The following is a 13,166-nucleotide window of genomic DNA, read 5'->3' on the forward strand; positions in this document are numbered from 1 at the left end:
GAGAGAGAGAGAGAGAGAGTTCATCATTTTACATCATCATCATCATCACCTCCATTTCGCTCAATTATGCACCTTAGACTTACTTCTCAGGCTTATATTCACATTTGTATTGTAAAATTGAAGCAAACACTATTCCATGGATTAAAAATAAAACTCAAACTATTGCATAAGCCACCTACATCACCTGTTTCTTGAGAAGTACTTTCACTGAAATGGGCCCAAGCAATTTACTCTGCTGCTGTGAGTCTTGGAAAACAATCTCACTCTGATGTTCTCCCTCTCTTGTGTCAAGAGAGCTTTCTACATTTAACTTATTCATGTACTGCACAGTACTGTACGTGAATAGAAGGCAGGGTGAAAGGAGAAAGATAGTGGTTTAGTATAAAAGCTGAACTTCAAAAATTGTGGGGGAGATGGCTGAAAGGAAGGCACGAAGAGGCTGTTTCTATAGTCCCTTCCATTGTGCCTGAATCACAGTGGCTTTCACTTTACAGTAGCTTTCACTTCTGGTAGAGCACCACCTGACCTATGACTGGTGCACCACAGCTCTGATTACAGGCCCCTCAACAGCAAGACAGTTAGTAGTATAATGGAAATACAGCAGGAAATTACACAAAATGTTCCAAAACTGGAGTACAACATGAATGTTTAATGCATGTTGTGTTTATTCCAGCCTTTCCTAAACTACATAGAAGCTATATTCTAACCGGTTGTTGTGCAGCAGCCTCCCTTTACCTAATTTCAGCCAGGTCTCCCAGCCTCTCACCCTGCAGTGCCGTGAATTAGCCCTTGTGCCCGCCGCTACACTAAGCAAGGTAGCGTGCTAATCCTCATGACATCACCATTGTGTCCAGGCCGTTCCATCTAATGTGCTTATCAAAGGGCTTCTTTGAGTGTGAACGCACTAGGAAATCAGCATGGGGAGGCGGCTGATAGGAAGGCTTTTATCTGCTAAGGAATATTTCTACTCTTATATAACATCTTAAGAGACTTTCACTACAGTCATGTTCCCTTTCCCCTGTGGGGCTGTAGTCTTCACTTGAGGGAAATAAAAGCCTCTTTTGGTTGGTCTTTAGGCACCGTATGCCATGGTACAGCACTAGGTTACTGTAATGTAGGCAGCCTTCCTCTCTCATTTCCTACCACATATTGTGAGTTGGGAGTGAGGGGCTATCAGATGAGGAGACCTCTGTAATTCCCAGACATATCTTGTTTAATCTCATGACCATTACACATTACTGAGTGGACTGATATCAGGATATGAGGCTGGATCCATGTCCTTCCTTTGGCTCACTCCATTGTCTAGTTACTCAGTGGACAGGAAGCGAAGCGGGAGGGGGCAAGCTCTCTCGTCTGAATTTTATTTTGATATTGTTGTCTTGTAGCTGTTAAAAAAACAATACACACAGTGAGATTCCCACCTGACTACAGTGACAATGGGCAGACCACAATGAATTGTGAACTCAGGCTAGTAGTGACCTATTAATCCAAAGTGAGTCATGCTCACTAAATCTAAAGCAGTGAATGCACACATCTGAGAGCAAACTAATCATATTCTATATTGTGTTCTGGAAATGATTACCTGCATCTGACCGACTAGATTGCCGATTAAATATAGCCCATCCATTTTACAGAATAAGAGGCAATTGCTGTGCAGTGAGCAGTCCCTTCAGAGCTTTCTGCTCTGAGACTGTGGTGAATGACTGATGTGACAAAGCTATTAGCCGCCACAGTCAGAGAACAGTCTCAATCAGCGGACTGCATATTTTCAGTATAGACAAGAGGGAATTAAACTACAAATTGAGGATAAAGGCAAACCAATGTCATCATTATCTACAGATTAAAAAGAATGAGAACACGCACTCTGTTCCCACTCCACATAAAGAAAAGGTGTCACGCATTAAAAACTGATCAGAAGAAATTACAATTCAGACAAAAACCTTAACATACATATTATTGAAAATCTTTCTATCCATTTTTACTCCCTGTCTCCCGCTCTCTCTCTCTCTCTCTGGTCATTGAGTGGATCATTAGCTGTCAGGGCCCTTGAAACCATACCCCCAACCCTGAACTCCCATTCCTGCTCGCCTCTAAAATATTCATAAGGACAATTAGGAGTTCCGATAAGGCGAGTACGGAGGGCTGGGGGGCGTGCGGCAGAGAGGGCAGGATGTGCCAGCAGGACGTCTGTTCTGCAACACTCTATACCCAGACCACAGACCTGTCCTCATCAATCTGAGACACAGCAGCCTCCCTCTTTGCCCCCAGTCAGGCCAGGCAGGCAGGGGAAGGTGGCACGGTGCCAGCTAACCCCCAGCCCCCCCTATCCCAGCAGGCTTTGCTCTGTCCTCGCCCCGGGGCAGGAGGGGTTGGCCGCACAGCACGCACAGTGGGAGGAGGGGGGCACAAGGGCAAGCTGATTGTTGCACGAGCTAACTCACAGAAGCCGCTACGCACAAAAGCAAGGTCTCATTTCAGTCATTCAGCCTGCAAGGTCACTGAAGAACACAGAGGGTGGACTGGCTTGTGGTTTTAATGATCTTTAACATAACTAGTGTCACTGTTTCTCTGTAACTAGATCAAACCAAATTAGGTCAGCTCAATGTCTGACCTATTTCATGTGGTTCATACCACAGTTATGACAGGTATGAGGTTTGAGCTCAGTTTGAGAAGCTATGCTACGCCATCCAACACACTGCTACTGCATTAAAGGCAACAAATCAGGTTACCATTACTTTTTGTAATAGCAAAGAGTTACTTTTATGTTACATCCTATGATACTGATAAGTCACTCTGGTCCATTATTCTGTCACGAATATAACAGTTATTATATCGTTACAAACCTAAGTACACATCAATTGCAGGAATAATGTAAAAGAAAAAATGATAGCTGCAACATTTTGATGTTTTATTCAACATTTACCACCACCTTGTTTGTTTGCACTCTCCTGTTAAGTATTACGTATTATGCCTGTGAAGAAATTAAGAAAAAAATAAATGTAAGTCATGTAACAATCAATGTTATATGTTAGATGTCAACACTAAATAGCAACAATCACAACATATAAAAAGTACACTAGATAGTGTTTAATTGGGTTGGACAAGCTTATAATACTAAAACAAATAAAATATCAACACATTTTAATTTGAAAACAAAGAGGATAATCATGTTTGATTTATGTAACAGTCGATACAAAATGAATGTCAACATCAATTAGTTGGCAAACTATTAACAAAATACTGAGCAGATACATCAGAGCTTTAATTACTAGTTTATTTCTGTTTGTATGACCAACAGCAGGCGAGAGATGTGTCAGACATCCTAATTTCTGTGTAAGCTGATGCAAAAAAATTAAAAAGTCAATTTTTTTCTCTACTCAGGAGGTGAAAGGCAAAAGCTATGTCCACACACTATGTCAATGCAGTGTCTTCCATAAACGAGCCGTCTAGTCGTTTTTTAAACAAATTGAACTACTGCTAAGCACTGGGTCTGAGAAAGTCTGCGGACGTTTGATATATAACATATTCAAATAAGAAACCAACAATATTCTAGAAATTAATAGGAACTGGGGAAAAAACAGTAACAAATAAAACGGTAAAAAAAATTACTCAAGCATATGTTTCTCTACAGCGATCAAACTGCGGTGTCGTTAAGTTTCAGATTTTGAGATATTTCATTTTATTTAGACAATTAATATTTTTTTCTTATTTTTAAGACCTTGGAGTATTAACTCCTTAATGTCAGTGGTAACTTATGTTTGGAAGAAGCCTTGTGGTCTTTTGTTGTTGCGTCCTTTCATTATATGCTCTCTAAGAGACCCTCGATTTGAAATGAGACATACGCAACGTAGTTGAGAGGGAGGAAAAGAGCTGTGACGTCAATGAAGTACAACATGTGCTAAAAGCAGAAAATCTCTTAGCAGTAACCTGGTAACAAGCACCACACACCAGAGAGCAGAGACATAATAAAAAAAAATGAGATGTAATACATGATGGGTTTAAAACCAGTAAGTGATAATGGACTTCAACAATTCAAAGGACAATTGTTGTATAACCCTACAGGACAAAATCCCATATAAAGAGCACAGTTACCACTTAATATTGCAAGTTTGATTCCAAAAATCAAAGACAATTACTCTACCATAGAGTAACAATTACTATACATATTACAGAATAGTATGTGAAATACTTGCATGTACATTATCACAACCGTTTCATTACACTGAGAAAACTACAAAAGAGGACTGGTGACCCTTTTTCACTAAAAGCCCAGAGGAAAAGGAGTCCTTGTCCTATAAAAAGGGGCACTTTGAAACCCAGCATGTTGCTCGCAACAGAACCATTAATACCGCTTCACTCACTGTGGCAGGAGAAGAGTTTTCAGACAACTATCACCAGACCACTCCATAAGAGAGATTAATGTTGAGATGCAATGCCGTATGCTGTATAAGAGTAATAACAAATTAAATGAACTGGAGAATTTACATCATGTTCCTAACTTTATAAAGAGGCTGTACTATAGTATTACCACCATATCATACAGAGAATGTATAATCTGAGGGCCACGGTGATATTTTTTTTTCAATTCATTCATACACGCTGAATGCATTGTTGAAAACATTCACTAAACAACAAACAACATATAGTAATGTTTCTAGTTTTTATCATGCTGCGTAGTATCTGTTAGTAAGACTCACAGGGTCTTAAAATACAATCGAAACCTAACTGTAAGTAACATCATTAGAGGTATTCCTGTGGCTAACAAAGATAACGCTTCTCTCTGTTCTCACAACATTTAGGAGTTATTTATCATGTCCTACTGCACTAGTCTGGAAATAGATGCTGGTGCTGGGTAAACGGTCAGTGTGTTTGTTTTGACCCGAAGGCCCAAAGGTTAAATGCCTGCTCTCAGGTATACAAAACACATAAGGCATGCCGGAAATAGGAAGTAGCTCATCTTCACAACTGGGTGTGTTTATATGAGCCCGAAATGAAGAGGCGGTAATAGGATTTCAGACACACAAATGAATGGCCCATGCTGTTACTTTACCATCCTCTCCAGAGACAACAGACTGACTAACAGGCTTAGTATTTATGTAGCAACCTATGGAGGACACTTAAAAAGAAACCGCAGAGCAATTTCATAGAGGACGTACATATCCATTAATATATTTTTAAGTTTTATAAAATTAATCATACTTAAGGTAATACCATTTTACTTAAGATACTCCACAGTACTGTGCGTGACCTACAGTCAAAATGAAAATATATATAAAATCATTTCAATATCACTCCAATAAACCACAGGAGACCAAAAGTGCACATATTTTTTCTGTAATATTAAAAAGGGCTGGCAGAAAATTTCACATATATTGAAAAGCCCTGAAAATCAACATCAACCTAATAAGTCTATGTCAATAGCAATGACATTTGATTTAGCTTAAAAGGGATTTCTCATCACTGCTGCTGTGAGCTCTATAGTGAAATACCAAAAAGGAGAATAGTAATATTATGATGGCGTGGTGCAGAGAAAGACTGAAGTAGAAAGACAATGGCAAAGAGCTGGAGGTGGATATTAAGTTTAATTGAGACTTGACAATGAAGTAATTGATCTTATATATTTGATTAATGAAGATTTTTGAATTAGCTGGATTTGTAGCCTACCTTGCATCTATACCATAAGAACAGTCTGGCTTTTTGTGTAAACTGCCTTCACCTCATTTAAAGTCAGAATTTAGTAAAAAATCTAAGATTTTCAAGCTGATATTTGATTGAAATATAAATTTGGTCTGAATTTGGATTTTGTTGTTACATTTAGACTGCTGCTCTCCATTTCTGAGCCACTGTAAATAGACCGGCAAATGATAGATAATGATGTAGATAATTACATGCAAAGAATGAGCAATTTGACCAGTCAGACAAGAAGAAATCATGGATACTTCGAACTAGAATAATGACTTTTCACAAGTGTAATCTAACCCAGATGTAAAATGTTTAATTAACTTGCTATTCTATGTTTCCAGAAATGGCAGCTTACTAGTTTTCATAGAAAAACACACTGAGAACAAACTGAAAATATACTTAAATAGACACACACAAGGCCAAAAAAAAGTCTTCAGATATAAATGCAAACGCTTTAAGACTACCAACTATGGTCTCATATAAAATTATCCAAACTACAGCTCAAACGCAACAACAATAATGTGAATGAATTCCTGTACTTATCCAACCAATATTATGGACATCCACTCATTTGATACTAGAGATTTACTGAAACAGTTAGCACACACACTAAATAACTCTATATTCTGGTGGGGTGTTGTTGTGTTGTTCCCATGCTCATTTTAAAACAGGTTTATAAGTTGCATAATACATTTAGCATAGGTCTGTGTCCTATTGTGAATAAACTCAGACAGGACAGTAGGTTCAACTGGTCTACAGTGTACAAGGGCTAGGCTACTGCAGAAATGGAAAGAAAACAAAATCTGGTGTACAGATGTGTTAAGGCAGAGACACTTTTTTTCTGTAAATCTGTGTGTGTGTGTGATGTGAGGTGTGTGTGGTTCGTGTTGTGTGATGTGCTGGGTGTTGTAGTGTGTATCTTCGATTTTTTTGAGTGCACATGCAGTTGACCATTACACTGGACACTTAGTTTGACTTTATAGCAATAATGTAAATCATCTTGGGGAGTCGAACCAATACCATTTAAGAACAACAGAACTTAGGTAATAGTACCTGCCTTGTCAGCAGTAATGTACATGAATGGACAATGTGATTGATACATAGGAGATGGGCTTCATAGTACATCTGAAATCACTGGTAATTTGGGTGTAAAAAACAAAAGTTTTTCGTTTGTTCATTCAATGAAGGACAGGTGCAACCAACCTGCCCCATCAGCCATTTTCAAAATGTCCAAAACATGTCTAGCAGTAATACAACGCCACATTTTTGAATCGGGCAACTTCTTAATCAAGCATACGATACGTTTATCCATGACACGCAACATAGTTTTAAGATTTGAATTGTCATGATGTCATACCTTTATAACTTGTTTATACTTGAATGTCAGACTTTATTACTTACAAGAAATACTTCATGTGTTCAAAATAACAAAATATATGATATTTTACTAAGTTTACATTTAACAGTTATACCAGTGTTGGATCATTTCCATATTGTAATTACTATATACTATAATAGCATATACACAACAGATACTTCTTAAATATCATGTTTTGTATTTCAGTTTTTTCTCATTATTTTAATTATCAAAGAAAGCCTATAATATAGCTTGTGCAATAATAAGAGAACAAGGTAGCCAGTGGACAGTTTCCTGTATGCCAGCCAGACCTGATTTGCCATCTGTTGATGTTTTGTTCACAATTATAAATACATACATCTCAGGACATCTGCCCTCTGCTACTCAGAGTAAGTCTCCACCAGTGTGCCTTTGATGATTCAAGATTTGTGCTTACGGTTAAAATCAAAGCACACAACAAGCTTCATGCGCATTATCCCTATCTATATAATTCAGATGTTGGATAGCGTATGATCTTATAATATTGCATGGTTGAAAGCTTCATTTCTCCCAGAATATTATCAGAAAATCTGCTGAGGAGAATCAAGACAACACCATTTAATTAAATTGCAAATTTGTGTTTTTGTTCATCGTAAAGTTATTGGTATCACAAAGGGAATAAAAAAAAGTCATGATACTCATTCAGAACAAAAACCATAACTTTTGATTTACATTTCGCAGTAATATATTATTTCTCCTGTTTAAACTGAGGAATATCACCTTCGGATCACTAATTTGGCCTTTCACATGCCCAATCCTGAACGTACCTATCTTTGTCAAAAAAAATTTAAAAAATGTTTCAAAGAACAATAAGCTTTTTCAATTATATTATATATTTTTAACAATATGGTTAAAGCAGAGTCCTCTTTGAGTTAAAATAAATTCAATTATCTTTGATCTAATCCAATAAAGAATCTGATTTATGAGAGACAGTTTTCTGTCATTCCGTTCTTTCACCTCTCTCCTACCAACCGCCCAACCCCCCCCCCCGCCATTCCCCAGCTTCCATTTCCAGTGAGCCACCAGCAGGAGGATAATTGATCAATCATGCTAATTGAAGAGTCTGGACAGCTAGCCCACCATAGCAGATGTGCCAATTTGCATTCATTAAGATAGAAATGAGTCTTAATCACTGCTCAGCCTTTGATTGACAACATAAACATCCCCTGTCTGAAACTCCTGGTGCCTGTTCAGCCCAAAGCACTGTAAGGGATTCATTCCGTAACTCCATAATAAAATGCCTTTTTCTTTGGGTTGTAAGTCGCTGAAAATGCACTTATGAAGCACAGTGAATTGATTATATCCATCAGTAAAATAAAGAAGATATACAATATGGGACATGATGACAAACTGAACCCTTAGCTGGGATTGTGTAAATAGCTTTTGTCCCTGTAAAATCTGCAAAGGGCAGTCATGAAATTCACAGGGAAAATAGGAAATAAGTGTGATTCAGACGAAAACATAGGGCTTGACATTCAGTAATGGTCAAAATTTACATATCTTATTGAATGATTAATACAGCTCCATTTATAACAACAGCTGATAGCGATCATGAAATAAAACCTAATGGAAATGATCTGATAATTTTATGCTCATTTCCTCTCACTGTAGTGGTCTAGTGTGAGGGGGCGTTCCTTCATAAGTAGAGAGGGAATTGTCTGTTTTTCCCAAGTCACATTAACAATGGCCACCCCTCTTCATTGTGAGGAAGATAAGCAGAATTTCCCTATGAATGATCTTGGTTTGTTTACTCTCACAAATCACAAGGGTAAAAGGCATTTTTAAAAAAGGGCAGTAAAAAGTCAATGCTTTGCATATGGTGCAGTCCAGTTATTTACAATTACAGGGCATTGGTATTTGACTGAAATTGCATTCTCAAATTGGATTAAAGCCTATTCACAACCCTGATTTTATAAGGTTACAATTAAGTGTTGACTCAATGTTGATTCCGTGTGCCTGCAAACCTGATTAATCCTAATATATACCATGTACCTTGATTGACTGAATTGCTCAAAGAGAGGACGTATAAATGCCAAATGAAGCTTGTGAAGTTACTATCTGATTTCAAGGTTCCTTCTGGAGACACAGTGATCTTTGTGTGTGCTGGAGAACGGTGTGAGGTTAAAGTGGAGCATGAGCAAAATCTCATTAGCCCCACTAGCGGAGAGGGGAGGAAGAGTAAATATTATTAGATTAATCTAATGACTAACGGCAGCATTTTCATTTGTGTTATAAACAGAATTCAATACCAAGCACAATAGGAACAACACCATAAAACCTTCAGCCATGAATACTCTGCTCGGTTCACAATAACACAACCATATTAAATACCACATTTATTATGTGCGTTACTCTTCTGCATCACAAAAGGATATACTGCAAATATGGCGCTCACACTATTTTTTTTTTACAGTAATCATTTCGTTTTTTATATAACTGTTATTTTTTACTACGCGATTTTGAGAAAACAAAAAATTATTATAGAAAAACAAGAACATTGTTTAAAAAGATAGACAGTGACATTCCTGCTTAATACTGTTTAGAAATGTTTGAAAATGAAGAAGGGTTTGTGTGACACACACGGGTGAATGCATAAAAAGAGAGATTTCATACAACAGTTCACCTGTCGCCTGGAGTGTTGGTAAGGTTAAGACCATCAACACACGCAAACACACACGAACACACATAGAAGAAAAAATCGGAGCCTACTGCTATGCTTTGGACTGCAAGCCAAATTTGAGACAAAGTCCATAGCCCTCCACTGGGTTATCAAACTGTGGCCCAGGCATGCATCCATCTGTGGAAAACATGGAGACTGTTCTCCCACACTGCACAGCTCAGCCTTTATCTACAGATGGTACTACTGAGCAGGAATGTGACCTTTGATTCAGTTTCTCTCACGGAACGATCATCCCAATGAAAAGCGGGAGAGGGTTGTTCTGGCCTCCCAAACCGGACAAATGAGCACATGATTGTTTGCATGGCAAAGATTGGTTTAACACAATTTAAAAACTTAGATAAGTGTCCAGTGTAAGTGTCCTCATGTGAGGCTCATTTTAGTGGATGAATGGGGGGAGGGGTGGATTCTTCCCATCAATGCAAATGAATCTGCTCCTCCATGTAGTGTACAAAGATCTGTACAGATGTGGAGAAGCGGGCAGTCGGGAAAACAGTTCAGATTAGATCTGAAATGGGACCAAATCATAGGTTTATCAAGATTACCAACCATCTACTACTTTGGCCAAGTGAATAGAGGAGTGGGTTGGTTACTTCTGCTCTGCTTCTTCATTTCTGAACCTTGACCACGTCGCCAGCAGGCAGAGGGGGATTTGTGCATATCTGCAAAGATGCTGGCCCGAGCGAGCAGGGACAACAGCTTGTTCTCGCCTTTTGTGCAGTGGGGCAGCTTCCTTGATAGTAGCCAGAAGGGCTAAGTGGGAAAACTGCATGGTACCACTGGTGCTACATTATGCACAATGTACACCCCAATTACACCATGCTGCCAACATAAACACACATTTGTAGACCGCTGATATATGTGATATAACAGCCTGAGGTGAATAACATTCTAATGATTCTGAGTTTAGGATGTTGTTGCGTTTGCTTGTTTAAAATAAGACAGCTTCCAGAGTCACGGCAAAAACAAATTTGTGGTCACCGTTACGTAAGTAAGGAATGTATCCATGTATTTTTTATGCAGGTGAGCCCCTGCACTGCTCTGAGGGCCCCTGATGGAGGAGTGACTGCATGAGTCTACTGGATGCCAGAGCACTCTTCTGCAGCTCTGCCAAGCAGGTAATTCACAAGCAGCAGCAGTATGAATAAAAGATAATGGGCCACAGCTGACTCCTTATGCTGCATGTAATTTCGCTAATTCCTCCAAGTGAAAGTCTTTTCCAAAGCTAGGATTCTTGAAATTTTTCAATCTAACCCATTTTAAATGTCTCTTAATTGGGCCACAGTAATAAAAAAAAATTGTATGTTTTAGTGGGCAGGTGGCAGTAAAAGTATTGCGATGCAGCAGTCTGCATTGTCTAATAAAAAGTATGTTAGTGGAGAAGAAGCCAGTCTAAGTGTATTTCAAATAACAGCTATAAAAATGAATGAGCAACACGATACTAGCAGTGTCATGATTTTATCAATAGGCATTAAAATACATTGTATATGCTTTTATTTAGTCAGAGCGAAGATACCAGCCTCTTAAAGCAGATCTTGAATAAGCAGAGAAACACACACGTGTGCCAATGAAAGATGTTTGGAACAGGATGTATCCCTAATCATTCTCATTTACTTTGGCTTTTACACTTTTGGCTGACAGTTTTGTATACTGGCATAACAAGTGGCTTACTCTTCCGCTAGTCGCCAGGGCATGCAGGAGGTGCCAGGAAACCCAAGTGCTTGTTGAGTTTTACAGAGCAGTATGGAATGTACTAAACACTGTATTTTCACTGCAGCAATTGGCGAGCTGATGGTCTGTGATGAGGAGCAGCATTAGTACTAAGACCTACAGGTATAATATCTATGGGAAACAGAGCTAGCAATGGTGGTCAACAGCTACTGTGTGCAGAGATAGGTTTTCCACGTCAGTTGATGGGCACAAGAGAAGCTGAACTTATCAGGGAGCGCAGACCTCCTGTGCACTATCTGAATGGTGACTAGAAGGAAACTGTTACTTGTTCTTACTCACTGTTTCTAAAACCTAACCCTTGGAGAATTTACAAAACTTTTAAGCATACAGTTGTCAAGAATAAATAGTCTGAATCCAGCACTAAAATAATACATTTTGCCTAAATCTGATTAATCTGATGTTTTATTTTTACAAATTATAAAGATCACAGTGAGGGAAAGGGCATGATGTGAAAGGCATTTTTCCTCACAAAGTAAGAAAGCGACACTCACTCACCTCTACAATGTCCGAGTTGGTTCTGCTCTCATGGGGTTCGTTGTACTCTGTGTATTTCAGCAACACTTTGTCCATGTCTGTGCTGGCATACTGGAACAGTTTGTTAGAGCTGTTGAAAATGATGAGGGCTATCTCACAGTCACATAGTACACTCAGCTCGTAGGCCTTTTTCATCAGGCCAAACTTCCTCTTTGTGAAGGTAACCTGAGGAACACACAGAAAACAAAACCATCCATTACAGAGGAAAACTGTTTCTCTAAATTAAAAAGAAGATCAAAGTCAGGCGAACAAAACAGACATTTGTACATCTACACAATTTGCACAAGTGTAAATATTCATTCAGCATTCTTATTATAACCGAAAGGCAGTAGTTTATTCCTAAACCTCCATGTTAATTGTACAATTGTCAGTGGTGGAAACTTATTCACATATTTTACATAAGTTAGAGTAGCAATACCACAGTGTTGAAATACTCCATTTCAAGTAGAAGTCCTGCAGTCAAATTTACTTCAGTAAAAGTACAAAAGTTACAGTACTATAAGTCAAAAATGCAATACTTCACACTGAAATGTAATGGAGGAGAAATAAGTAAGAAGTAGGTAACTAAACATTTTAAGTTATTTAAGTACAGTAACTGAGTAACTCTCATCTGGAACATACAATGTAGGCTAAGCCAGAAAAATAGCAGTATTAACAGTCTCATTATATTACAACAATGTTACTGTAACCAAGGTGACAGATAACAAGATCATTCCTCCTTTAGGAATGATTGCAATGACATAGTGCATGTCTGAAATGTCTACTTATCAGGACAGAGGTCAGGGTTGGAGGCACGAGTCAGTGAGCTGAGTCAGAGCTTTGGCAACAACAGGGGTCCATACATTACTGTAGCCCCTGACTCCATATACGGAAAGCTATCTCTGTAGTGCAGCATAAGCCTTGTAACATGAGCCCTCAGATGGGACTTCGGGTCATACATCACTCCAATGGTAACGCAACCCTCTCTGCAAAGTGACTTTATGTCCTGTATCTCTGCAACTCTGTCTCTGTGGTCGCTTCAGACCCATACACACATGTCATTATGTTACACCACCTCTTTACAGTATGGCACAGTCATTTCTCAAGCTGAAAAACAGCACTACTCACAAAGAGGGAGGATAAAAATGCAGCTGTTTTCGCCTTCGG

The 13,166-nt window shown here is 38.7% G+C and overlaps 1 protein-coding gene across 1 annotated transcript in view; it reads right to left on the minus strand.

Moving 5' to 3' along the window:
• The window catches only part of mef2aa (myocyte enhancer factor 2aa), a gene marked incomplete in the record, with an annotated part of 53,353 nt that overhangs the window by 18,889 nt on the left and 21,298 nt on the right, over positions 1–13,166 (minus strand). The window contains 1 exon segment of the mRNA XM_035664672.1: positions 11,982–12,185. Coding sequence (XP_035520565.1) covers positions 11,982–12,185 — 204 coding nt within the window.

Source organism: Morone saxatilis, unplaced genomic scaffold (genome assembly GCF_004916995.1).
Source record: "Morone saxatilis isolate NCDOM2014 unplaced genomic scaffold, NCSU_SB_2.0 Contig2, whole genome shotgun sequence".
Classification (NCBI taxonomy): Eukaryota; Metazoa; Chordata; class Actinopteri; family Moronidae; genus Morone; species Morone saxatilis.